This window comes from Sus scrofa, chromosome 13 (genome assembly GCF_000003025.6).
Source record: "Sus scrofa isolate TJ Tabasco breed Duroc chromosome 13, Sscrofa11.1, whole genome shotgun sequence".
Lineage (NCBI taxonomy): Eukaryota > Metazoa > Chordata > Mammalia > Artiodactyla > Suidae > Sus > Sus scrofa.
The window spans coordinates 189,147,929-189,173,451 of NC_010455.5; the positions used below are offsets into that span (position 1 = coordinate 189,147,929).

General features: G+C 41.5%; 1 protein-coding gene across 2 annotated transcripts; it reads right to left on the reverse strand.

Annotated features, from left to right (window-relative positions):
* Positions 783-18,374, reverse strand: MRPL39 (mitochondrial ribosomal protein L39). Of its 2 annotated transcripts, XM_005670308.3 has the most exons (11): positions 17,782-17,910; positions 17,219-17,438; positions 16,763-16,969; positions 14,687-14,826; positions 13,314-13,413; positions 12,906-12,973; positions 9,628-9,740; positions 7,135-7,200; positions 5,750-5,900; positions 3,828-3,875; positions 786-1,004 (listed from the first exon to the last, which is right to left on the reverse strand). In XM_005670308.3, exons 3-11 carry the CDS (start codon positions 16,914-16,916, stop codon positions 957-959), a joined length of 888 nt encoding a protein of 295 aa, XP_005670365.1. In that variant the 5' UTR covers positions 16,917-16,969; positions 17,219-17,438; positions 17,782-17,910; the 3' UTR covers positions 786-956. The 2 variants fall into 2 exon arrangements, with proteins under 2 accessions (XP_003132793.4, XP_005670365.1); XM_003132745.6 differs by lacking the exon at positions 17,219-17,438 and having other exon boundaries at positions 783-1,004; positions 17,782-18,374.

Consider the following 25,523-nt stretch of genomic DNA (forward strand, 5'->3'; position numbering starts at 1 on the left):
CAGACGGAACTTACTGTGGACTCCAGTGCAATGAAAAAGCTGCACACAAGGAACAGGAAGATACAGACTCTAGGAAAAAGTAGATCCCACCCAGGGAAGAAGTAAGATACTCAGACAAAACCTGTGCACCAAGCACTGAAACCAAAGGATTCGGCCTGGAATGGGAAGAAATTTTTTTGGCAAATCATTTTATAAAACTGATCATCAAGACTCGCGCAAAGCGTGGGGAAGCAGGTGCCCTCAGACACTATTGCTGGGGCTGCCGTTGAGCAAACCGTTTGGGAGGCTAGGCTCCAGCAGCAGCTGTCAAGGAGTCTACTACCAGAAGTGTATTCCTACAGAATCACTTAGACGAGAGACAGTGCAGAGTAGCACATCAGAGCATGTGAGAGAAAGCACCTGCGGCCACTTCCGGCTTTTACCTGCCAGTTCCGTGCTCTCCTGTTTCCTCATTTACAAAATGGAAACACCTTCCACGCAGGTTGTCGGGAGGACTACAGAAGAGATTCCATGTGAAAGGCTCAGCCCGATGGCCAGTGTGGAGGAAATACTTGTTATTCAGCAAATAGTTAATCTACCTACAAAACACTCGCCATTTTGCCCAAGGATGTTGACTGCACCACTGCTTAAAACGGTGAAAAATGGCAATTAGTATGATCCTATTTATGTTTTTAAAAGATTACCTTTGTATTTGTACATATGGGTTTATACATGCAGAAAAAAAGACTGAAAGGAGAAAACATGGCAAAGGGTTACATTCCAAAGAGTAGGAGGGGACAGAGTTGTTTCTGTGTAAAATTTTATTGTGAACATAAGCTGTTTCACCCTTTAGAGAAAGAAAAAAGTGTCAATACAAATCTTACAGAGGAAAAGAGTTAATCTTTACAAGCATGCATAAACATTACATAGAAAACTTTTATTTTAACTTACTAAACATATTTAAATTGAGGAAGTTACTAGGTAGATGCACTTTCCTCTGTAGGCTTAGTTTTATCTTCAGTTACCTGTAAAAATATAAATAGCTTTACTTTTCTAATGAACACTTTTAGTTTGACCCTTTACCCACCACTTAAAGTCATTCCACAATCCTTCTCTTATAATGATCCTTTGACTTTTCTCCTTCAATAGTAATTATTATAGAAAGTTAAGCAGAAAGAGAAGAAAACGTATATAACCAAGTTCCTAATATAAATTATCAAGTAAAGTACAACAATTCTGTTAAAAATATAATCTGAGACATATATCTAGACTTCTTGAGTTTGTTGTTTTTTCATCTATAAAATGAAATCATTAAAATAAGAAAAATATCAGGAGTTCCCATTGTGGCTCAGTTGTAAGGAACCTACCTGACTAGTATCCATGACGATGCAGATTCAATCCCTGGCCTCACTCATTGGGTTAAGGATCCTGCGTTGCTGTGGTGTAGGTCAAAGACATGGCTTGAATCCCACATTGCTATTGCTAGGCTGGCAGCTGCAGCTCCAATTTCACCCCTAGCCTGGAACTTCTATATGCCGCAGGTGTGGCCCTAAAAAGCAAAAAATGAAAGAAAGAAAAATATTGGCAGCGATGCAAAAATTTTATGCTGAAAAATATTAATACTTCTATTTTGAAGACAGCGTATGACAGATTTAGTAGAAATAGGTATCTGTATGTTCACATTTTTATTATAAGCCACTTAGATTTAGCAAACAAATGGAGCTACACTGTGTTCCCCATCCCCCTAAAACCTGCATTACCTATTTCAGTGAAGGGCTCTACCCAGGTGGCCAGCCTGGCATGAGAGAATCCGCAGTTCTCTTGCCTGCTTAGTTAATCACCAGTCCTATTCATTCCACCTAAGTAACTCTCACAGCCACTTTCAATGCCTGCAGGACTTTAGGATCCCACCATCTACTATCCATCATAGGACTGCTGGCTTAAGTCACAGCTATTTGCCATGATGCCCCCTGAATGAGATTTTTTTTTTTTTTTTTTTTTGTTTTTTTTTTTTTTTTTTTTTTTTTTTTTGTTGTTGTTGTTGTTGTTGCTATTTCTTGGGCCGCTCCCGCGGCATATGGAGGTTCCCAGGCTAGGGGTTGAATCGGAGCTGTAGCCACCAGCCTATGCCAGAGCCACAGCAACGCGAGATCCGAGCCGCGTCTGCAACCTACACCACAGCTCACGGCAACGCTGGATCGTTAACCCACTGAGCAAGGGCAGGGACCGAACCCACAACCTCATGGTTCCTAGTCGGATTCGTTAACCACTGCGCCACGACGGGAACTCCGGAATGAGATTTTAATAGGAATAGTTTACCAATAGGTCACTTCCTTGTTCAAATTCTCCAGTTACCTCCAGTCACCTTCAGGAGGGGAAGGAAATTCCATATCACCAAAGACATGCCCCTCGTATTTATTTCCAACAAAGCTACCTGGACTCATCGCCCACCCTACACATGACTACACATGGGGATTCATCTTACATCACCATGCTCTCCACTCGGCCATGCCTCTTAGGCAAGGAGCTTCCTCTGAAATAAACCCGCCCCCAAGCAAATTATCTGCCTGGCCCGCTTTTATTCACCATTTATTTATTTATTTATTTATTTATTTTTGCCTTTTCTAGGGCTGCTCTTGCGGCATATGGAGGTTCCCAGGCTAGGTGTCTAATCGGAGCTGTAGCCACCGGCCTACACCAGAGCCACAGCAACGCGGGATCTGAATCGTGTCTGCAACCTACACCACAGCTCACAGCAACGCCGGATCCTTAACCCACTGAGCAAGGCAAGGGATCGAACCCGAAACCTCATGGTTCCTAGTCAGATTCGTTAACCACTGAGCCACAACGGGAACTCCTATTCACTCTATAAAACCAGCTTAAGAAATACCAATTCCTGGGAACCTTCCTTAACCAAACCCCTAGCTTGGTTTGGGCCCCTCTCCTCTTTATGCCAGAGCCCCACAGGTGCAGACCTGAATTGCCTGCTGATGCATCCAGTTATCCTAATCCAATAACTTCCTTGAGGACAGCAAGCAGATTCTGTTCATTACTACACCTACAGTTCCTGGCACATAACAGACATTCAACAAGCCTGTGTAGATGAATCAATGAACCACATGTTAAACCTAAGCCCCCCCCCCTTTTGTCTTTTATCCTTTTAGAGCAGCACCCATGGCATATGGAGGTTCCCAGGCTAGGGGTCTAATCAAAGCTGTTGCTGCCGGCCTATACCACAGCCACAGCAACACCAGATCTGAGCCTCGTCTGCAACCTACACAGCTCATGGCAACACCGGATCCTTAACCCACTGAGCAAGGCCAGGGATAGAGCCTGCAAATTCATGGTTCCTACTTGGATTTGTTTCCATTGTGCCATGATGGGAACTCCAATACCAGAATAAATTATAACAACACAAGTATTCAAATTTGGTTTTTCAGGACATTTACACATTTAATATGTCAACTGTCAAGGAGACTTTAAAACATATCTGGCAAATCTTTAAATGTTCATGAAGTTTACAAAAAATTTATAAGACCTAATTAACAACATTACAATCATACAGAATTATTACTATTTCTCTTCAAGTTCTACAATATCATTCCCATGATATTAACAAATAAAAACAAAGAGAACTGCCAAATAATTTTTCTCCTGCCAAAATACTATTAGGGTCAGCTACTGCAATACTGCTTTAGCTATTGAGACAACTAATTCCTTTTTTTCCCCTTTCTTTCTCTTTCTTTTCCTTTTTCTTTATTATTTTGTTGTGGTGGTGACGGTTGTTGCTTAATTTCAAGGAAAATTTCTTCATAGACATGTACTCACAAGCTGTTAAAAACACTTACCATTTTCCGAGACCTTTCCAATAGCTTATTCCATATTGTAAAATGTGCCTTGAAAAGAACAGGTTTACTACGAATTAAATAAAGTAGTAAAGTGAAAAACAGGCTGAGTCTACATAAATTTTAAACAAAACACATACATATAAAACTAGGCAGCACTAATGAGGCTAAGTGGTTACAAAAGTGAGTTTGAGTAGGGAAAAAAGGAAGATATGTACTATACAGAACAGCTTTTTGTTTAGCATTTAAGAAAAAGAAGACTTAAAGACTGAATATGCCATTCTTCTTTGTCCTTCTTAATCACTAGAAAGTAGTTCTAACAGGAAACAAAAATCGGCCCCCCTTTCCTATGGTTCTTCCTTAAATCACCAATTTCAACATGATAGAGGTCATTCTTCAAATCATAAGCAATCATAGAGAGAGGGTCATTAAGAGCCAACTATGACACCTCACACTGAAATAGCAGACTTAGAGAATTTGGTAAATTAACCTAAAGAATAAGTAAAACCAACAAAGACAACAGTAAAATTATAGAACCAGTTTCCTTAATCATCAACAAATCTTCTGTAGCAGCAGCGCATGAGAATGCATAAACGAAAACTGTGCAAAGTGCATAATGACCACATCGATGTCACTAAGTCAGCTGAAGGTGACACTAAGGGATATGGGTCAGTCATGGACAACTTCACACACTGGTAAATGAGCTAGTAAAATCTGTAAGAAAAGGTGAAATTACTAAGTATGTTCATGCAAACCTTTCTGGAGGAAGAGCAGCCTGGTATATTTAAAGGGAAAACATGGTTTGTGTAAAAAGGAAAATAGGAGTTCCCTGGTGATCTAGCAGTTAAGGATCAGGTATCATCATTGCTGTGTTACAGGTTCAATCCCTGGCCTGGGAATGTGCTGTAGGTGTAGCCAAAAAAAAGGAAAAGAAAAAGGAAAAAGAGCTGGTGGAGACTCTAAGCTGGTGTTGCCGAAAGCTGCAGTGTAGGTTGCAGATGTGGCTTGGTTCCCACGTTGCTGTGGCTGTGGCATAGGTCTGCTGCTGCAGCTCTGATTCAACTTATAGCCTGGGAACTTCCATATGCCACAAGTGTGGCCATAAAGAGAAAAAACTATATATTGAATGATCTCATTCACATGACATTCTTGAAATAACAAAATTATAAAAATGGAGAACAGATTGGTAGCTGCCAGAAGCAAAGAGGTGCAGGCAGGGCAGAGGGGAGTAGATGTGGGTGGTTGTGACTATAAAAGGCCAACAGGAGGGATCCTTGTGAAGGAACAGTTGTGTCCTCACTGTATCAATGCCCACCCTCTAGGTGCTCACAGCATCAACGCCCACCCTCCAGTGCTCACAGCATTAATGCCCAACTCTATGTGTGATGCATGTTACCACTGGAGAAACTGGGTAACGGAACTTGGGATCTCTCTGCATTATTTCTTATGATTGCATATAAATCTACAATTGTCTCAATATCAGAAGTCTAATTTAAAAAAAGAAAAGGAGCAGCATGGGTGGGAGCAATATGGAAAATGATACAAAATGATACAGAAAAAAGAGAAAAGATCCTCAGAATCAGGAGAAGAACATGCCTGGTGTAAGGTCAAAAGGCATTCCAGAAGGTCTTATCAGTATGTGCTCCACCTCCCCTTGCCACTCCCTCCCACATGCTACTTTGAAAAACTAAAAATACTATCTCAATTTCGTTTAATATTTTTCAACTAGTATTTCATTTGTAAATTATCTATTTACATTCTGGGTAAGATTGTTTTTATTCATAAACCCAAGCTGACAAAATATTAGTGTTACACAGCTTAATGAAAATTAAAATGTATGTCGTTCAAATTGGTATAAAAACCAAGACCAGAATCACGCCCACACCCATACCCAAAGGGAGACCTGAGATATTAACTCTACTTACTCTTAAGTGCACAGGTAAAGAGAGACCCTGGAATCTTCGTACAAGACTCGACTGGGTCTGGAGATTATGAACTGCTGATACTTCATACTGGAAACAAATACTTGTTCTTGGAATAAGAGGGCCTTCGCTCACATCAATGAAATCACCAAATCTGATTCAATTTTAAAAATAAACAAATAGAACCTCAGAAATTGACAAAACATTGTAAATCAACTATAACAAAAATACATAAAAATAAGCAAATAGATCCTCAATTCAAATCACTTACAATAGTATGAAAAAAACATATATTCATTTTCTTTGCCACCATATCCCTAATCAAGAACAATCCACATGGATCAGTTGAGCCTCTAATGGCCCCTGATACAATGATCTCAAGCGAAGAGACTATAATTTTGAAAATTAAAATCAGTGAGTCTTTTGCTTAATTAGCATTGATATAAATTTAAAGATTTTATTTATTTTATTTTTATTTTTGTCTTTTTAGGGCTGTACCCACAGCATGTGGAGATTCCCAGGCTAGGGGTCCAATTGGAGCTGTAGCTGCTGGCCTACATCAGAGCGACAGCAATGTGGGATCCGAGCGGCATATGACCTACGCCACAGCTCACGGCAATGCCAGATCCTCAACCCCCGAATGAGGCCAGGGATCGCACCTGAGTCCTCATGGATGCTAGGTTCATTAACTGCTGAGCCACAATGGGAACTCTGATATAATTTTAAAGATTTTTAAAGATCACTGAACACATTGTGCTATCAAGTGGGTTCAATGTACAAAACTGATAACCTAAAATCTTATAACAACTAATTGCAACACAATTTAGAATTTAGCATGTAGGAAAGATGATATCCAGAGAGCAGCTTGTTAGAGGAAAAAAGTTAAGTCTGAGTCGAGAAAACATAAGGATGCAACAAGCAGATACAGGCCATGAAGATGCTTCTGCATAATGCATTGTCTTCTCTCTCTCATCCCTGCATCAGAATTCATGCTGTGAGATAACTTTACTTATATGAACATAAGTAATAACCAGTTAGTCAGCATTCGTATTTCCATATACACGAGTTATGCTCAATTCATAACAATGAATATTTTGCCCAAATTCAAATTAACTCTAAAAACCACATTTTTTAACTATGGTTTCCAACTCTTAAAATGCAGAAAGAAAAATAACAAACAATATAATGAGGAACAGAAACCACAGCTGTTCCTGAAGATAACAAAGCTTCCAATTACCACCATATCAAAAAATTGAAGCAATAGAAAAGAATAACAAATTAATGTACAAATTCATCTTTTTCAGTCATGCATTAGTCGAGTAACAATAAAACTAAACCTTATTAGCACAGCAGCTAATTTTTTTTTTTTTTTTTAATTTTTTACTTACCTGTGCAGTTTGACTATTCTCTCAGGGTTCTGAGATGCTTTCTCTTCTATGAAATCTAATTTGTACCTAAAAAACAGCAAAGAAAAAAACTTTTTACTTCTAAATATACAAAATGGTGTTTAAAGCTACTTCCCTTTGTCTTCCTCTTCAGCCAGTTTTTGAAAGGGGGTTTACACTTGGAGCCTCCCCTTCCTCACTTCCCATTCATGCCTCACTCTCACCTCCTTCAATCTAGCCACAGCCCCAGGACTCCACCAACCTTTCTTGTCAGGTACCTCCTTGTTTGCACAGTTTTTTGGGTTTTTTTTGTTTGTTTTTTTGGTTTTTTTTGGCCATACCAGCAGCATGTGGAAGTTCCCAGGACAGGGATCGAACCTACCCCACAGCAGCTATCCAAACCACTGCAGTGACAATGCCTGATCCTTAACCCACTGTGCCACCAGGGAACTCCTATACAGCTTTAATAACCACTTACACACTTCTGTCTTCCACACCTTTACTTCTAACCCACATACCTCTTCTGCCCTAGACCATATAGCCAAGACACTTCTGGACATCCACAAGCACCTTCCACTCCCAAATTCTCAAACTGAACAAAAACTTATCCCCTCTTTTCTCACCAAATTTATTCCTGAATTCCCTAGCTTAGAACATAACACCACCAATCACTCACACAACCAAGTGAAAAATTTCAGACTTTCCTTCACTTCTGTTTCTTCTACCACACTCCCTCCATCCAATTCACTACCAAGTCATGTCAATTCTACTGCCTAAATGTCTCTCAAATCTACTTGAGTCTGTGAGCAGAGCTAATAGCAAAGATGACACTGCAAGGCCAAGTTCAAGTCATGACTTCACCACTCACCATTAAGAGCCTTGCCTATGTACCCCAGAATGCTATACAAATATTACACGTGTGTGGGGCAAGGTTGGGAGGCATTAGTTCATGAAAAATATCCACTTACTGCCACACCCCTTCTGCCAGAGTCCTGATGTATTTACTGAGGAAGACAATTCCCTTGAATACTTGTTCCTCCTGATCCACCTCTAAGGGATGCTCCCGTCCTCTGAGAGCCAAAGACACTGAGAGTTCCCCTGCAGCAGGAAGGCCCCATCACTGATCTAGCGTCAACCATTCAAAACTCTCTGTCCCCTTAAATCTGCTCCCAAATGATCTACCACCTCCTTCGACACATTGAGCTGAAGTTACCAAAGTCCTACAAGCCTCTCCTTTGACAGATGGGTCAGGGGAGAAAAAGAAATCTCGGTGTACATGGAATCAAAGTCTAGAGTACGCTGTCCAATATGGTAGCTGTGGAGCAATTAAACGTAATGAGTCCTCACTGAAACATGCCTTAAGCGTAAAACACTCACTAGATTCTCAAGACAGTATGAAAAAGAGAATAAAAATATCATTTTTTTAATACTGCTCACATGTTGAAATAACATTTCAGATACACTGTTCAAATAAACATGTATGATTAAACTTCACTTCTGATTTTTTTTTAATGTAGCTACTAGGAAATTTCATTATATAGATGACTCAGATTATATTTCTATCATACAACACGGCCCTAAAATTTTACCAGGGGAGGTTACTTGATATGTTCTAATTCAAGGAATTTTCTTATAGAATTAATGGTAATTTAGTTGTAAAGAACCGTTTGTACTTTAGTTCAGTATATTCCTACTGTTTTCTAAGGATGCTAGTTCTAGGATATGCTAAATATTATAAACTAGCCTCACGAGAATTAGTGCCTCAATTTATAAAGAGCTAAGGAATTCTAACCCATTACCTTTAACAACTGCAGGTGCAAAATTCTGGCTTCAGAATCTAGCATCTGTTATTTTTTGCAATACAGAATTCCTTTTCTAATTAATTCTAATTTCAATTAAATTAGTTGAAGATAAACTGGAAATTTTCTATGAGAAAGGGAATTGAGAAGCCAGGAAGAACTAAATGTTGGTAAAGAAAACCCATCAAATAGATAATTCCATTTAGAAGACTAAGTCCTGGCTGTGTGAACATTTTATTTCAGCTGTTAGCTCCCTCCAAACAACTGGCATTTTCTGTCTTACTCTTTTCATTTAAAAGAGTGGAAAGATGGGAAGGAAAGGTTGCCAAATGCAATACGGTTTAAATAAATTTAAATTTAAATTCAAAATAATAGTTTCTTAACATATGCTATCACTTCACAATAGAAGGAAAAAAGGGAAACATACTGCTACAGTGACATAAAGAGAAGGACTGGCGAACAAAAAGGTAAAACAAAGTAAGAAAATCATCAAAGGTTGTGAGGGCACTTTTTCTCAGTGAAATAAGCAATGAAAAGAACGAAAGAAAATAGGCTGGTACAAAAAAGAGATCATAGAGCTAAAAACTAAAAGGTGTCCCATGTACACATAAACATAAAAATTCTGAAGAGCTGAATTTTCTTTATCACATAAAACTTTGGGAGGTTTAATTTTGTTTTAAAGGAACCCAACACTTACTTATTGTGTTGAAATATTTCTAATGCCACTTTTGCTTCAACTTCCAGAGTTTCAAATGGAAGATCTTTATAAATTAAAGCACGAGCATCTTTTGTGAAGGAATGTAGGTTCTCCTTAAAAATGAAAGCATTAACTTTCTGTAACAATTTACTTAAAAGTATTTCTCTATAAGACAAATAAAGTTATATGCTTAATATTTTTTATTTTTATTTTTATTTTTTTTTTGCTATTTCTTGGGCCGCTCCCACGGCATATGGAGGTTCCCAGGCTAGGGGTCTAATCGGAGCTGTAGCCACAGGCCTACGCCAGAGCCACAGCAACGCAGGATCCGAGCCACGTCTGCAACCTACACCACAGCTCACGGCAACGCCGGATCCTTAACCCACTGAGCAAGGGCAGGGACCGAACCCGCGACCTCATGGTTCCTAGTCGGATTCGTTAACCACTGCGCCACGACGGGAACTCCATATGCTTAATATTTTAAAGCCAACTACAAGTAAAAGAAAATTTGTTAAGAAAGAAGCATAAATTTGCAACAATTAAATATTTGAAACATAAACTGTAGGATTAGAAATTTCTCCCAACTCTACAAACTATAAAACATATTGCTAACTTATAATTAAATATCGGCCTGTATTAGAAATAATTAAGGATAGTTCTACAAAGAAATTTTAATAAACATTTCATTCAAATTATACATTTGTTTCATTAAAATGATAATGCAACAAGTATAAATGCTAGTAAGAAAATAGTAAGATATAAAAACTTGTTTATACTGTGAGTAAAACTAAGCTTTTTAAATAAATGCATGAGGAAAAAATTATTGTTTATATGAATCAGAAAGTTTCACTAGGAAATGTCGTCACTGGCCTTGTCCAAAATACAGCATAAATTCAATTAGAAATTTCTGTTTAATGAAACTGTCAGTTTTACACAATTAAAATAATGAATACACATTTGTTTATGAGATTTTTAATAAGAACTATAATTGAGTTTTCACACTATAAATCATTACTAATACTGAAAAGATCAAGCACTATTACGCAAATAATTTCTGTACTAAATCCTTTCCATAAACTTTCTAATGGACTCTTTTGAATGAAATGACTCTTCTCCATTCTCAAAGGGATAATTTACTATACAACAAGTCCATATTCATAGTTTAATATAGCTGTTACTTGAATGTAATTCTCCTCTACCATCTCTAAGCCTTCCACTCAACCCCATGGTGCTTACAATTAACTAATACATTTCTCTTTTAAAAAAGGAAAATAAGGGAGTTCCCGTCGTGGCTCAGTGGTTAACAAATCTGACTAGGAACCATGAGGTTGCGGGTTCGATCCCTGGCCTTGCTCAGGGGGTTAAGGATCCGGTGTTGCCGTGAGCTGTGGTGTCAGTCGCAGACACGGCTGGGATCCAGCATTGCTGTGGTTCTGGCATAGGCCGGCGGCTACAGCTCCGATTAGACCCCTAGCCTGGGAACCTCCATATGCCATGGGTGCGGCCCTAGAAAAGACAAAAAGACAAAAAAACTAAAAAAAATAAAATAAAATAAAAAAGGAAAATGAGACAGTAAGTTTCATAGACAATGAGAGTTTATTCTTGATCTCATTCGTTTTTTACTTAACTCCCCCAATAAAATAAGAATCTTGACAGACTTGGGGGAAAAAAAAGAACTGATATTGAAATGAGTCCAGGGATCATGAAGAACGGTTCCAATCTCTTCCCTGACCCCCCTCCATCTCTCCCTATGCCTCTCTCCCTGTCTTTCTTCTTCCTGATTCCCTCATCTTTCCCTCTGTTTTAACTGTTGTTGGCTGTGCCTGCAGCATGTGAAAATTCCCAGGCCAGGGATTGAACCCACAGGCAATGACCTGAGCCACAGCAGTGACCATGCTGGATCCCTTAACCGGTAGGCCACCAGGGAACTTATCTCCTTCTTGATATTAAGCAATTTGGTCAGGATTATACAAGAAATAACTTACAAAGCCAAAATTTAAACCTAAATCTGCCCTGACTCCAAAATTTTTGCTTTTAGGAATTACACTATTTTACTAACCTTTAATTGTGCTACTAAGAAAAAAATTACCAATTATAATAAGATGCTATCTCCTATAAAACATACCTGTTCCCAGAGATATTCAAAAGTGAAAAAGGGAGCTCCCATTATAGCTCAGCAGTTAACAAACCCAGCTAGAATCCATGAGGATGCGGGTTCAATCCCTGGCCCCTCTCAGCAGGTTAGGGATCGAGCCGTGAGCTATGGTGTAGGCCAGCAGCTACAGCTCTGATTCGATCCCTAACCTGGGAACCTACATATGCCACAGCTACAGCCCTAAAAAGACAAAAAAAAAAGTGAAGAAAGATGTATACAGTGGAATTGATAAATGATATGCTACACCACCTCCCCTTTTCTAATCTCCAGACTTCCAATCTGCAGGGCATACAGTTTTGCTTAATTAAGAATCAGGATTTTACCTACTCTCCCTAATCACGACTAAGTCTAGGTCTAGACCCTCTCTGTGAGCCAGGCTCCGGCTGCTCCCCAAGACCCAGACCAACAAAGAGACCCTCATTTTGAAGGCAGACAATTCCAGAAGAAGCTAGTGTGCTGCTATCTGGGTGAATTTTGTCAAAGTCTGACATTTTAATTCACCCCCAACTCTCAATGTAACCCTTGTTTATAGGAAGATCTCAATAGGCAACAGGCTAAAATGGTTTAGAGCAGTGATTTGAAAATGGTGCTAAAAATCCAAGGAGGTGAGGCTCCCAGCTCCCCCTACCATATCAACCAAGATAAACTTCTATATTATATATCTTGATTACCACCCTGGTGTGAATATACTTAATCATATGCCTCTGTTTTAAATATGATGAAAAAGCAACAATAAAGATAGACAGGAGTCCTGTCATGGCTCAGTGGTAACAAACCCGACTAGCATCCATGAGGACACAGGTTCAATCTCTGGCCTCGCTCAGTGTGTTAAAGATCCAGTGTTGCTGCAAGCTTTGGTGTAGGGCAAAGATGTGGCTCAGATCCCAAGTTGCTATGGCTGTGGTGTAGGCCGGCAGCTGCAGGTCCGATTCTACCCCTGGCCTGGGAACTTCCATATTCCGTGGTGCAGCCCTAAAAAGAAAAAAAAAAAAAAAAAAAAGATAGCTACACAGTCTTTTAAATAACTTCAACATGCAGTACTATTCAACAATACTAACAAGGAATCATTCTAACAAAGAAAGGCACAGACTCCAAAATCAATACTCCACAGAGTTACACTTACTTTTGTTGGCATCCACTCATCAAGTCTCTTATCCAAAACAACGTCATAGCAGAAAGCTCCAGCGATTACTATAAATCCAACCAAAATAGAAAGCAATGTCAAAGCAAACAACCAAAGGCCCATCAACCAGTGAATGGATAAATGAAACAGGGCTAGCCATACAATGGAATACCACTCAATAAGGAGAAAGAAGCTAACCACTGCTGCAGGCTATACTAAAAGCCTCGAAAATATTATGCTGAGGAAAAGAAGGCAGATTCGAGAGATGCTTACTATGCATTTTTTTTTAGGGGAGGAGAAAAAGCAAAGTCAAGTCTGCTAGGATGGAAAGTTACTACTTTGCAACAAATGAATATTTAGATCATAAAATGAAGGCTATTAATTTGTTTACTTATATGAGCACATTACCTGGAACTTCTGGAGCTCGGACCAAACTGACCACATATTCATCTTTGAACGCCCTCTCTATCACACAGCCCATCATCATGGCACAAGAACGCCAATAAGCCTAGAAAAATAAAATACACACAAACGTAATACACACTAAGATTCATTAACGTTACTTCAACATTAAAATTCAGGTTGACTTTTGACTTAGGAACTATTTCTCCACTATCTGTCCATCTTCAGCATGAGGCAATTGTTACCATCAGGCCATGACATCACTTCCACCAAGCAAAACCCACAAGGGAATGGAGCACCACCTTCCTGTGGTTAGCGATGCCTGTGTAAGGTAAGACTCACTAATGTCTATCAGGCAATAAACAGTTTTACAATTTTTTTTTATCTGGTAGCAACTGTACTTCTTTTTTCTTTTTCTTTTTAGGGCCACACTTACAACATATGCAAGTTCCCAGGCTAGGGGTCAAATCAGAGCTGCAGCTGCAGGCCTACGCCACAGCCACAGCAATGCCAGATCAGCAAGACGGGATCCTTAACCCACAGAGAGAGGCCAGGGATCAAACCTGTGTTCTCATGGACACTATGTCAGGTTCTTAACCTGCTGAGCCACAAAAGGAACTCCTCTATATACACTTTTAAATAAATCTAGCTCTTAGGATAATTATTTCAAAAAAAAAACTGCTTCCTTTCTCCATTGCACTTTCAGAATTTTTCCTCCTCTGAATCAAATATTTCTATCCTTAACAGTGAGCAAATTTTGTCATGCATCTAACCTACTCTCAGAATTTACATCTATTTCTTTTAATTTCTTTTTTTTTTTTTTTCTTTTCTTTTCTTTCTTTTTAACAGCCAAACCTGTGGCATATAGAAGTTCCTGGTCTAGGGGTCAAGTGAGAACTGCAGCTGCCAGCCTACACAACACCAAGGAAATGCCAGATCAGAGCCGCATCTGCAACCTATGCCGCAGTTTGTGGCAACGTCGGATCCTTAACCCCCTGAGCAAGGCCAGGGCTCAAACCCACATCTATGTCGAGTTCTTAACCCACTAAGCCACAACAGGAACTCCAGTAACTTTATTTTTAACCCAAGATAAAGTTAACTTGTTAACAAACTTGTGCTAAAGTAAAATAAGTATATTAATATGTATTTGGTTATACCATACATAATGAATTGAACACCACTGGGAATTTTTGAACTATGAAAATGCCTAATCTACCAAGTAACACCCTGATTACCTAGTACAGTACAATATCTGAATTTGACCATATCTGCACATTTCATACTCCATAAAAAATAGATTTTAATTAAAAAAAAGAGAAGGAAAAACCTGGCGGGGGTGGGGGGGGGAGAAGGACAAAAGAACACAGAGGCAGAAATACCTTATTTACTTCTCCAGGATCATCATCTTTGAAAGTAAGAAATTTAATTTCACAGGACTTGGTCAAAGGCTTGTACATGTCCCAAGGCTGTCCATCCACAAGGGCCAGAATGGACTTCCTGCAGTACCACTCACTTAAATCTAGAAATTTAAAACAGATTGAAGATCTAAATCTAACAAAACCCAAGTGAAAAGTTACATGTTTAAGTGCTATATAAAGAAATAAAACAGTAGAAAGGCAAGATGGTTCAAGCTGCCTTTTTTGGGGAGGAAAAAAAAAAAAATTGTAGCCAATAGAAAAAGAATTCCCAACACAGCCAATGTATTGTTTTCCTTGTTTTTTGTTTGTTTGTTTTTCTTCGATTTCCTGTTCAGCCATTTCATATAAGAAGAAGACACAAATGAATCCTCCCCCTTCAAATCATGGCAATTTAATCTATCCCATAAGCATAGCCACTAAAATCTATTATTAGGAGATAATGTGGTAGTCAAATGGGAAAATGTATTGTTAATTATTAATCAAATTACCCAAAGAAAGCATTTACAAAATCATTAAGGATAAGTCTAATTTGAAATTAACCTGTCGATTACTAAGTAATAAACAATTTTCAAGAGCTACACTTAAACATTCAGAGAGCAGCATCATAGGCGTATCATTATGGATATTTGGATATACACACACACCACTTAGGAGAGAAAAATATAAAAATATACACCCACAGGAAGTCTGTTCTGGATGTGTTTGGGGACTTGCTCCCAAACCCTCTCTTATCTCCTTAACACGCACTCTTCAAGTTAAATGCTACAGTTACCAGTTGTAAATTATCAGTATGAATTCACATGTAAGTCAATCAGTTCTGGTCTGTTATATGACTCTAGAATACAACTCCAATCCTGATTAGATTTTTTTTGAGTACACAACTATTTACAGAAGTGTTCAAAACACAGGTTCTAATTAAGTTCCATAAGGCAGGGATCATGCCGATTTTTGCTCACTCACCACTATATCTAGAGTCTAGCTCCAGGCCTAAACTATAAACAGGTACTCAATATAAGTTTACTGAATAATGGACAGTATGAATGATAAGCAAGTCTGAGGGTGGGGGTCATGCTGAGAGTGGTTCAGAGGCTTCATCTCTACATGTGATGTGTGTAAAATGCCTTCTGAGCGTTATCTTCGCCTCCTCCGTATTCCTAATGCCTATCTTACAGCAAACAAGTAAGAAATTCTAAGTACTAATTCAAGTGTGAAGGTAAATGAAGATCAAGAGTATACACTCAGGTCACTTTAGGCTTTTACCTATCATTAATTACTTAAATAGAATCATTACTAAGTTTTCCAAAAATCTGAGCAATGCAGCTAATTATATATGACAAGCATGTAGGTCTAAGTATGCATTTTTTGTTCTTTTGGAATTTAAACTTCACCAGTTCTATCAAAGCTACCACAAAAAGCATTCTGATTGAAAATAATGTATCAAGCCTCTGTTCCCTTCATTTCCACACAAAATCGCACCAGGGCATTGTTATCTCCCTTGAGATATGAACACAATAAATATTTTTACCCCAATCACACTCATCTCATGCACATCTCCACCCACACATTTACTACAGGTACGTGTAAATGTAAACAAAACACAACACACACAGAGGCAAGTGCAAGCAGATAAAAGATGTCGGTTAGGCTCTAAAGAGCAGGAAAGGAAAGGAAGGCAAAAAAGCGAGCCATCTGAGGCCAGAGAGGTCCCTCTGTCCCCAGATCTTTTAATGGGACTCACACGGTGACTGCTCACATTCCACCAGAGTGTGTCTAAAAGGGGCAAGCACACTAGTAGCAATGCTTTCAGGTCTGCCTTCTGCAGAAACCCTAGCACTCTAGACTCAGCCAGATGCAATCAAATCCAGGACAACCTTGCCAGACCCATGGACAGCTAAGCTGACAGCGAACACACAGCAAGACAGTAAGGGGAACTTCCAGCAAGTTCAGGAAGCAATTACAGCATCTTGTCTCCTCTGCCCTAGTTCTTCCTCTGATTTATGTAAAATCATCAAAACGGTATCCTGATTCATTACTTACGCATGGCACAACTATAAGGAGTTGAAATGTTTTTATTCATCACGAAGACAGTGCCAGGGTCAGTTTTCCCAACGTGTTTAACTTCAATCTTCTCAGTCCGGGGAGTTAAGGATAGCTGCCTGTTTTTCTCTTTGTTAAAGAGATCATTCTGCATCTCTATCAGTTCGGTCGGTGACAGCTGAGAAGCTGGTGATGTTGCTATCAATCCTGGGCAGAAGTTACAATAGATGTGAAGACTGACATAACAGTAACTTAAAAATGAATATGACAAAATAAATAACCTACTAACCTACCCTGTTCCACTCCCACATCACTACCCTCCTACAACAAGAGCAAGAGGCAAGGGAATTTTAAACGCCCTTTATCAAAATGAGCTCATCGGTAAACTTACACCCTTTCCAATACTAATCATTAAAACGCCGACAGAAGAAAACTGCAGCCTGCCCAGATCCGCACCTTCATTTCAACTGTGCTCTCTCACCATCGAGCTCCACTTCCCAGTTTCCTCGGCCGTATCCCGATCTGTGCTTTACAGTAAGGGCAGAAAGTAACCGGGAAGGGGAGTCCAAACCAGACCGGTCATTGGGAAGGTGAGCAAAGTTGTCGCTTGGAAAAGGTCTTCGGGGACATGAAAGCTCCAAGAGACTGGAGGTCCCGCGCGCAAACCTCCCCGTATCTAAATCGAGAAATGCTGAGTTTATTTTCCAAACCCCAAATCAGAGGTCCCCTGATTTAGTTCTCCTGATTTGCCTCAAATCGGGCAAGCAGGTACGAGTGTTCCCACGGGGAAATCAGGACGTGTATGCACCGGCACATGGGCTCTTCCCCCACCCCAGAGCCGTCCCGCCCCCCTAGGATCGGTACCCCCAAGGGCGGGAGGGCACGGCCGCCACAGCACGGACTTAAAGACCCTCCTCCGCACCAGCGCGGCGGGGCCTCCCAGGATCGGCCTCTGGCCCATTCTGGGCGGACACCACCTCCTAATCCTGGCTCCCGTCCCCATGGCCGCTGACACTCACTCCAGCCAGCCTCGCCGCGGGGGACGGCCCTCCAGAGCCGCAACCCCCAAGCCCCCATGGCCATGGCCTCCTTCCCGAGCGCAGGAACCGCCGCGCGCAGGTCCTGCTCTGTCTTCTTCCCCGGAAGCTCGGAGCGCGCACTCCGGGTTCCGTCAGGTAATTTCGTTCCGGGGCCCGGCCCCCGGCTGCATCTGCCACTAGGGGGCGCGAGAGTCAGTGGCCGGAGGTCCCGCGTCTGGAACCCGGTCTTTTCCAGGCGCTTGGAAGGTGACCAGAGGTCCTGGACGCCAGAGTGGCCGGTCTGCCACCCTGTGGGCTCTGTGGGAGAACAAGCATCTCTTTTGGAGCCTCAAAGCCCGAAACGCACCGTCACCCTCCGTCCTCCACGGGTTCGATCACCTGCTTCTTGCAAACAATATTTCTGAGGATAAAAAGTGAGGGACGGTGACTTCTGTTTTATTCTTTCATGGTCAGCCCTGCCGGCTCTACCGACGACATCTTCCAACTCGTGGCTTAACTCGATTTTTCAAGGGTGAGTTCTTAGGTTGGCTGGAGTGGGTCTGCGCCTGGCTTCTCCGTTCAGTAGGACCACAAAATGCGACCTGTAGATGTTGGAGGGAACTTGGTAATCCGTAGAGCTTTACAAATTATCTAGATTCGTTTTATATACTATAGAAAGAATATAGAGAACATATTAAGAGGCATCCCATGTCAAAGTGCGGGATTTTTGTTTCTTGCTCATTGATGGATCCCAAGCTTGGCGCATAGTAGGAACTGTATGTATGTTTGTTGAATGATTTGAATGCCCTTGCATTCAGCGCAGTCCGATTTCTTTGTCATACTAGAATGTTGCTTCTATTGAAGTAAGCATTCCCGAGATGAAGCATGAAAATGTTGTTATTCGATGTTTTGTTTTGAATAACAGCAGTTTTGGTTACTGCTGTGGCTTTACTTAAATCGTGTGCATTGACAAACTCAGCCCAGGGCCTCCCCACCTAACCCACCCCGCCTACCCACCCCGCTCTCCTTCTGCGCCTGGACTTGCAATTGGAATACACCACCACCAGGTGGCGATACTGGTTAAGGAACAGATGTCACTATCTGCCTCCTGTGGGGCAGCTGGGGGAGGGGAGTAGGTCCCAAGGTACAAACCAGCATAAGATAAATAAGTACTGGGGATGTACGTACAACATCATGACTGTAGTCGACAATTCTATGGGGGTATATTTAAAATTACTAAAGAAACCTGAAAGTTCTCATCACAAGGAAAACGGATTTGTTTTTGTGACTATAGGAGGTGATGAAGGTTGACTAAACTTACTGTGCTAAGTAATCGTTTTGCATTATAAACATATGTCAGATCATTATGCTGTACACCTTAAACAGTGCTGTACATTAGTTATAAAACTGGAAGGAGGGAGTTCCCGTCGTGGCGCAGTGGTTAACGAATCCGACTAGGAACCATGAGGTTGCGGGTTTGGTCCCCGGCCTTGCTCAGTGGGTTAAGGATCCAGCGTTGCCATGAGCTGTGGTGTAGGTCACAGACGCGGCTCAGATCCCGTGTTGCTGTGGCTCTGGTGTAGACCGGTGGCTACAGCTCTGATTAGACTCCTAGCCTGGGAATTCCATATGCCGAGGGAGCAGCCCTAGAATAGGTAAAGAGACAAAAAAAAAAAAAAAAAAAAAAAAAACTGGAAGGAAAAGGAGTCAGATCTGTCAAGGCATAGACCCAAATATGTATGCTGTATGTGTGGGCTGTGTATCTCTGACTTCCTCCTTAAATTTGCGTAGTTATTCCCTTGACACTCTTTGCTTCATTCGTCTTTTAGAATCTGCACTATTTAACCCCATTTAGTTGCCTTCATAACATTTTAGAACAATATTAAACAAAGCCTCAGAACATAAATTTTAGCGAGGTTTTTTTTTTTTTTTTTCTTTTTAAGGCCGCACCTGCGGATTTGGAGGTTCCCAGGCTAGAGTCAAATTGGAGCCACAGCTGCCAGCCTATGCCACAGCCACCACAACACCGGATCCGAGCCGCATCTGCAACCCACACCAAAGCTTGCAGCAACACCAGATACTTAGCCCACTGAGCGAGGCCAGGGATCGAACCTGAATCATCACTGATACTCTGTCAGGTTCTTAACCTGCTGAGCCACAATAGGAACTCCAATTTAAGCAAGTTAAATCATAAATTGCATGGGGAGCAGTAATTGGAAGTCACAAGTATCACAGAAACTGACTTGGTTGGAAGGATGTTAGTAATGCTGATGTCCAATGAATTTCAAACACATGCCAGTCATATTGAACATGCCCATCATCAGGTTTATTAATTCTCACAACCTACTCATGCAGTGGGCACGATAATCTTCATTTTCTAGGGGAGGAAATTCAGGCTCGGAGAGCTTGAGTATTTCCTTACCCTAAATCTTTCTTGCTGCCTTCCCTATCAACCTTCTCCCCAGATTTTAGTCTCACTCTCTCAATCTCCCTCCCACATAAAAAGAACCAGGCATATGGCAGTAAATGTCTAAGGTGAGCTTGGAGCATCTCATTGTGCCGGAAAGCAAGAAAATACTCAAAGATAGACAGAAACATGTGGAAAGGTCATAGGATCCAGCTCGAAGGGGTTCCCTTTGTACAAATTTGAGATCGTTTAAATAACAAAAAGAAGAATGAGGCGTTCCCCTCATGGCTCAGCAGAAATAAATCTGACTAGCATCCATGAAGATGCAGGTTTGATCCATGACCTCGCTCAGTGGGTTAAGGATCTGACATTGCCGTGAGCTGTGGTGTAGGTCACAGACGAGGCTCAGATCTGACGTGGCTGTGACTGTGGCATAGGCCGGCGGCTGCAGCTGGGATTCAACCCCCAGCCTGGGAACCTCCATATGTCATGGGTGTGGCCCTAAAAAAAAAAATAGTGATGAAGAGTTATAACATTATATGTTTTAAAAATCCATGAGCCGTAGTGACACTCTAAATGAGAGTAGAGGGTGGAGAGGAAGTTTTCTTTACAAAAGTATGTCAGATAATACATAAAGTAGGAATAATAGAATGGGGGAAATTACCATTCTGCAACTACCAATGTAATGATTGACTCAGGAAGGGATCCTCTATAGATGCTAAAACCAGTGGGGAGAGTTTGTTGAGGGTCAAGATATTCACAGGGTATGTAAGTATCACCCCACAGATTAAGGATAAAACATTGAGATAAAGGAAACTTCTCAACAGAGGAGTCTGGTGGAGAGCATCTTCCCCAGTGGACAGACTTGTCATCACCCACAATGGGACAATCCGACATGATTTGTGCCTCTCGGTTGTGCTATAAACACCACCACCCAGGTAGTACTCCTACCATATGTGTGGACCCGGAATCTAAAGAGCTACGGGAAGAAAAATAAGATATAGGCAGCAAATGACCCATTCCATAAAACAACTGGCCTGTACCTGCACCCCAATGTTCCCTGCAGCACTATTTACAATAGCCGAGACATGGAAACCATCTAAATGTCCATCGACGGAGGACCGGATAAAGAAGATGTGCTACGTGTGTATTACTCAGCCATGAAAGAGAATGAAAGAATGCCATGTGCAGCAACGGGGATGGACCTAGAGATGATCGTACTGAAGGAAGTAGGTCAGAGATAAACATCATAGGAAATGGCTTATAGGTGGAATCTAATTTTTTTAAATGATACAAATGAACTGGTTTACAAAACAAAACGAGGATCACGGGTCTCAAAAACAAACTTATGGGGGAGTTCCCGTCGTGGCACAGTGGTTAACGAATCCGACTAGGAACCATGAGGTTGTGGGTTCGGTCCCTGCCCTTGCTCAGTGGGTTAACGATCCGGCGTTGCCGTGAGCTGTGGTGTAGGTTGCAGACGCGGCTCGGATCCCGCGTTGCTGTGGCTCTGGCGTAGGCCGGTGGCTACAGCTCCGATTCAACCCCTAGCCTGGGAACCTCCATATGCCGCGGGAGCGGCCCAAGAAATAGAAAAAAAAAAAAAAAACAAACAAACTTATGGCTACCAAAGGGGAACGAGGGAGGGGAGAGGGATAAATTAAGAGTTTGGGACCAACATATACACATTACATAAAGTAGATAATCAACAGGCACCTACTGTACAGCACAGGGAACTTTACTCAATATTCTGTAATAACCTATACGGGAAAAGAATCTGCAAAAGAATAGAGATACACATATATGAGTCACTTTGCTGTACCCCTGAAACTAACACAACATTGTAAGCCACCTATACTCTGATAACATTTAAAAACAAGCCAAAAAAAACTATCAGTTTCAAGATTATCAGTTTCATGAAAGATGGACCAAAAATGTCAGGGAGTTGTTCTAAATTAAGGGAGAGTCAAGAGCCATAAAATTGATATCTTTGTATGACCTCACTTGGATCTTAGCTCAGAAAGAAAAAAATGTACAAAGGATATTATTGTGCCAGAAATGTGAATATGAACTGTGCGCTAAATAACATTGTATCAATGTTATAATTCTTGGAGACTATCATCTTATTGTGGTGAAATGGGAGAAAGTTTTTGTTCTTAGGATAAAATGTTGAAATACTTAGGGGCAGAGTATCATTATGCTTCTAAGTCTCAAATGGGGCAGTAAATAGAGAGAAAAGAGAAATTAAGCAAATGAGGCAAAATGTTCCCAACTGGGGAAGCTAAGTGAGGTGTGGATGGTACTACTCCTTCAACTTTATTCTCAAATTCTTCCAAATAAGAAGCTGGGGGAGAGAGCTCCTGTCCTGGCTCAGCAGTAATGAACCCGACTAGTATCCATGAGGATCAGGTTCGATCCCTGGTCTCAGACAGTAGGTTAAGGATCCAGCATTGTGAGCTGTGGTGTAGGTCACAGATGCAGCGCAGATCTAGTGTTGCTGTGGCTGTGGTGTAAGTTGGCAGCTACAGCTCCAATTCGACCCCTAGCCTGGGAACCTCCATATGCTTTATGTTTTTAGGTGAAGCCCTAAAAACATAAAAAATTAAAAAAAAAATAAGTTGGAGAATGACCACAGTAGTGTTCAACTACAAAAGTGAGTTTTGCTCGCATTGCGTGTGATTCCAAGCTGTGGACACAGCCCCGAGTTGCGGCTCCTCGGTCTTGCAGCAGAGAGAAGAGAGCAGTGAGCCAGCTCTTCAGAGCTTCTGCTCAGACCCGCCTGGTTCTCGGCCTCCTCGCCCCCTCACCCCAGCAAGCCACACAGCCGAGCCCGGTGACCGTCAGGAGGAGGTGTCTGCCTTCTGTGGGGAGCAGTGGCAGTGGGCAAGGTTATAGGAGTCACCTTCAAAAGGCAGAGCAAAAGACAAAAAAAAAAAAAAAAAAAAAAAAAAAAAAAGCAAAGCAAAACACTGAAACTTATAGTCCAGTTACCCTGTTACTCTGCCAGGGTCACAACATGAGCTGGGCCACAAATGCAGACCAACCTCCAAAGCCAATGCTGTCTTTTTTTTCTCAAATGTATGTTTTTTAAATCCAAATATTTGATTTGACATCTTCAAATAATTACACATTTACTTGTGTGGGAAAAAAAAAATTCCCCAAAATATCATTAAAAAGTTTCCTGCCAGCTTTTGTCCCTGTTCACAAGTTTCTTTTCTTTTTAATAGTAAAGAACCAAGGGTACAGATCACCAAGGTATAGAGTTTCGTGAACTAATAGTTTTAGTTTAGTTTTGTTTTTCAATAAAAACATGTGCCTGTGTGCATATAAACCATGTTAACGTAGCACAATGGTTTGTTTCTGACTCATTAGTCAACACCAAACCATGTTTATTTAAAATACTAATGATTCAGTAAGTCTTGAAAACTATCAATGAAATCACAAGTTGAAGAGAGAGTAAGGATCATTTATTCCTCCCTCTCACCCCGTTTAGTAGAGATGTTACAGAAAGGCTAGTACTTGGCGCAAGGTCATACAGAAAGCTTGAGTCGCATCTGGGATGACCACAAACACCAGGGCATGCAAAAAATGCCAGGACTCCTGAAACTGGCATGTGTTCCTTAAAATGCTCCAGATCATCCTGCCCTGTGGCAGCCACACCAAAGCCTTCATTTCCTAGCAACACGGCAAGAATTCTCCCATTTGCTTAGGATTTCCAAGATGTACTAATCCCTCGACCAATGTTAATGTGCATTTTCTTTGATGAAAAAGCACAGATAAGCTCTCCATAAGGAAGCTCCTCTTTCAATGCCACCCCCCATCCTATTTCAGAGTGAGAAAGATTGCCTACACACTGAGGTCTTTATTTTTTTATTTTTATATTTTTTTGTTCCTTTTATAGCTACACCTGTGACATATGGAAGTTCCCAGGCTACGGTCCAGGTCAGGGCTGCAGCTGCCAGCCTGCACCACAGCCATGGCAACACTGGATCAGAGCCACATGTGCAACCCATGCTACAGCTTGCAGCATCGCTGGATCCTTAACTCACTGAGTGAGGCCAGGGATAGAACCCCCATCCTCACAGAGACAGCATAGGCCCCTTAACCCACTGAGCCACAATGGGAACTCCTCAGAGTGTTTTAGAATTGGGGGGTGGGAGACATGCTCTTGGGAGCTGTGGTGAAAATGAAGATAATTCTTTTTTTTTTTTTGTTACAGGAGATTTTTTTTATTTTAATTTATTATTATTATTATTATTTTGTCTTTTTGCCATTTCTTGGGCCACTCCCACAGCACATGGAGGTTCCCAGGCAAGGGGTCGAATCGGAGCTGTAGCCACCAGCCTACGCCAGAGCCACAGCAACACGGGATCCGAGCCGAGTCTGCGACACCCAAGGCATGTGGAGGTTCCCAGGCTAGGGGTCGAATCAGCAATGCTGGATCGTTAACCCACTGAGCAAGGGCAGGGACCGAACCCGCAACCTCATGGTTCCTAGTCGGATACGTTAACCACTGCGCCACGACGGGAATTCCAGATAATTCTCTTTTGATGAAACAGAATACTTCCCTCCAGCATCACTCTCCCTTAAATATGCATAACCTTTTTTCCTTTCTTTCTTTCTCTTTTTTTTTTTTTTTTGTCTATTTAGGGCCACACCCGCAGCATATGGAAGTTCTCAGGTTAGGAGTTGAATCAGAGCTGCAGCTGCTGGCCTACGCCACAGCCACAGCCATGCCAGATCCTTAACCCACTGAGTGGGGCCAAGGATTGAACTCGAGTCCTCAGGATATTAGTTGGATTCATTACCACTGAGCCGCAGTGGGGACTCCCCTTGTTTCCACTCTTGACTGTTGGTTTGAACGCTTCCCCTGTCCTATTCCTTATTCCTTGTCCACAGCGTTTGCCCTCCTCTGTCCTCTCCCTTCCATCCAACCTCGACCTGCCCTGGAAGAGCACAGAAGCTGAGTGCTGATCACCCACAGCCCCCTTTACCCACAGACAAACTCATGAAAGACAGTATCATGAGAGGTAAAAGCGTAAGTCAGACCCCAGATCCCCACTTCTTAGCCCTGTGCCCTTGGGCTAAAACTTACATAACCATACTTTTTTGGATGTAACTTAGGATATTTGAGATATTTTTTAGCAGTGAGTATCTGTCTATCTAAAGTCTGTGCGCCGGGAGTTCCTTCTGTGGCACAGCAGGATCGGTGGCATCTCTGGAGCGCAGGGGCATGGGTTCTATCCCCAGCCCAGCACAGTGGGTTAAGGATCCAGCGCTGGATCCAGCATCGCTGCAGCTGCAGCATAGGTTGCCACTGCTGCTCAGATCTGAT

What these genes read in the sequence shown, in the direction of transcription:
- MRPL39 (XM_003132745.6), bottom strand. Translation starts at nt 17,845, where the DNA reads ATGGCCATGGGGGCTTGGGGGTTGCGGCTCTGGAGGGCCGTCCCCCGC. An exon ending in GAAATATTTCAACACAATAA is followed by an intron (nt 7,201 to 9,627) that starts GTAAGTGTTGGG and finishes GCTGTTTTTTAG; the next exon opens with GTACAAATTAGATTTCATAG. An exon ending in AGAATAGTCAAACTGCACAG is followed by an intron (nt 5,901 to 7,134) that starts GTAAGTAAAAAA and finishes AAATTGAATCAG; the next exon opens with ATTTGGTGATTTCATTGATG.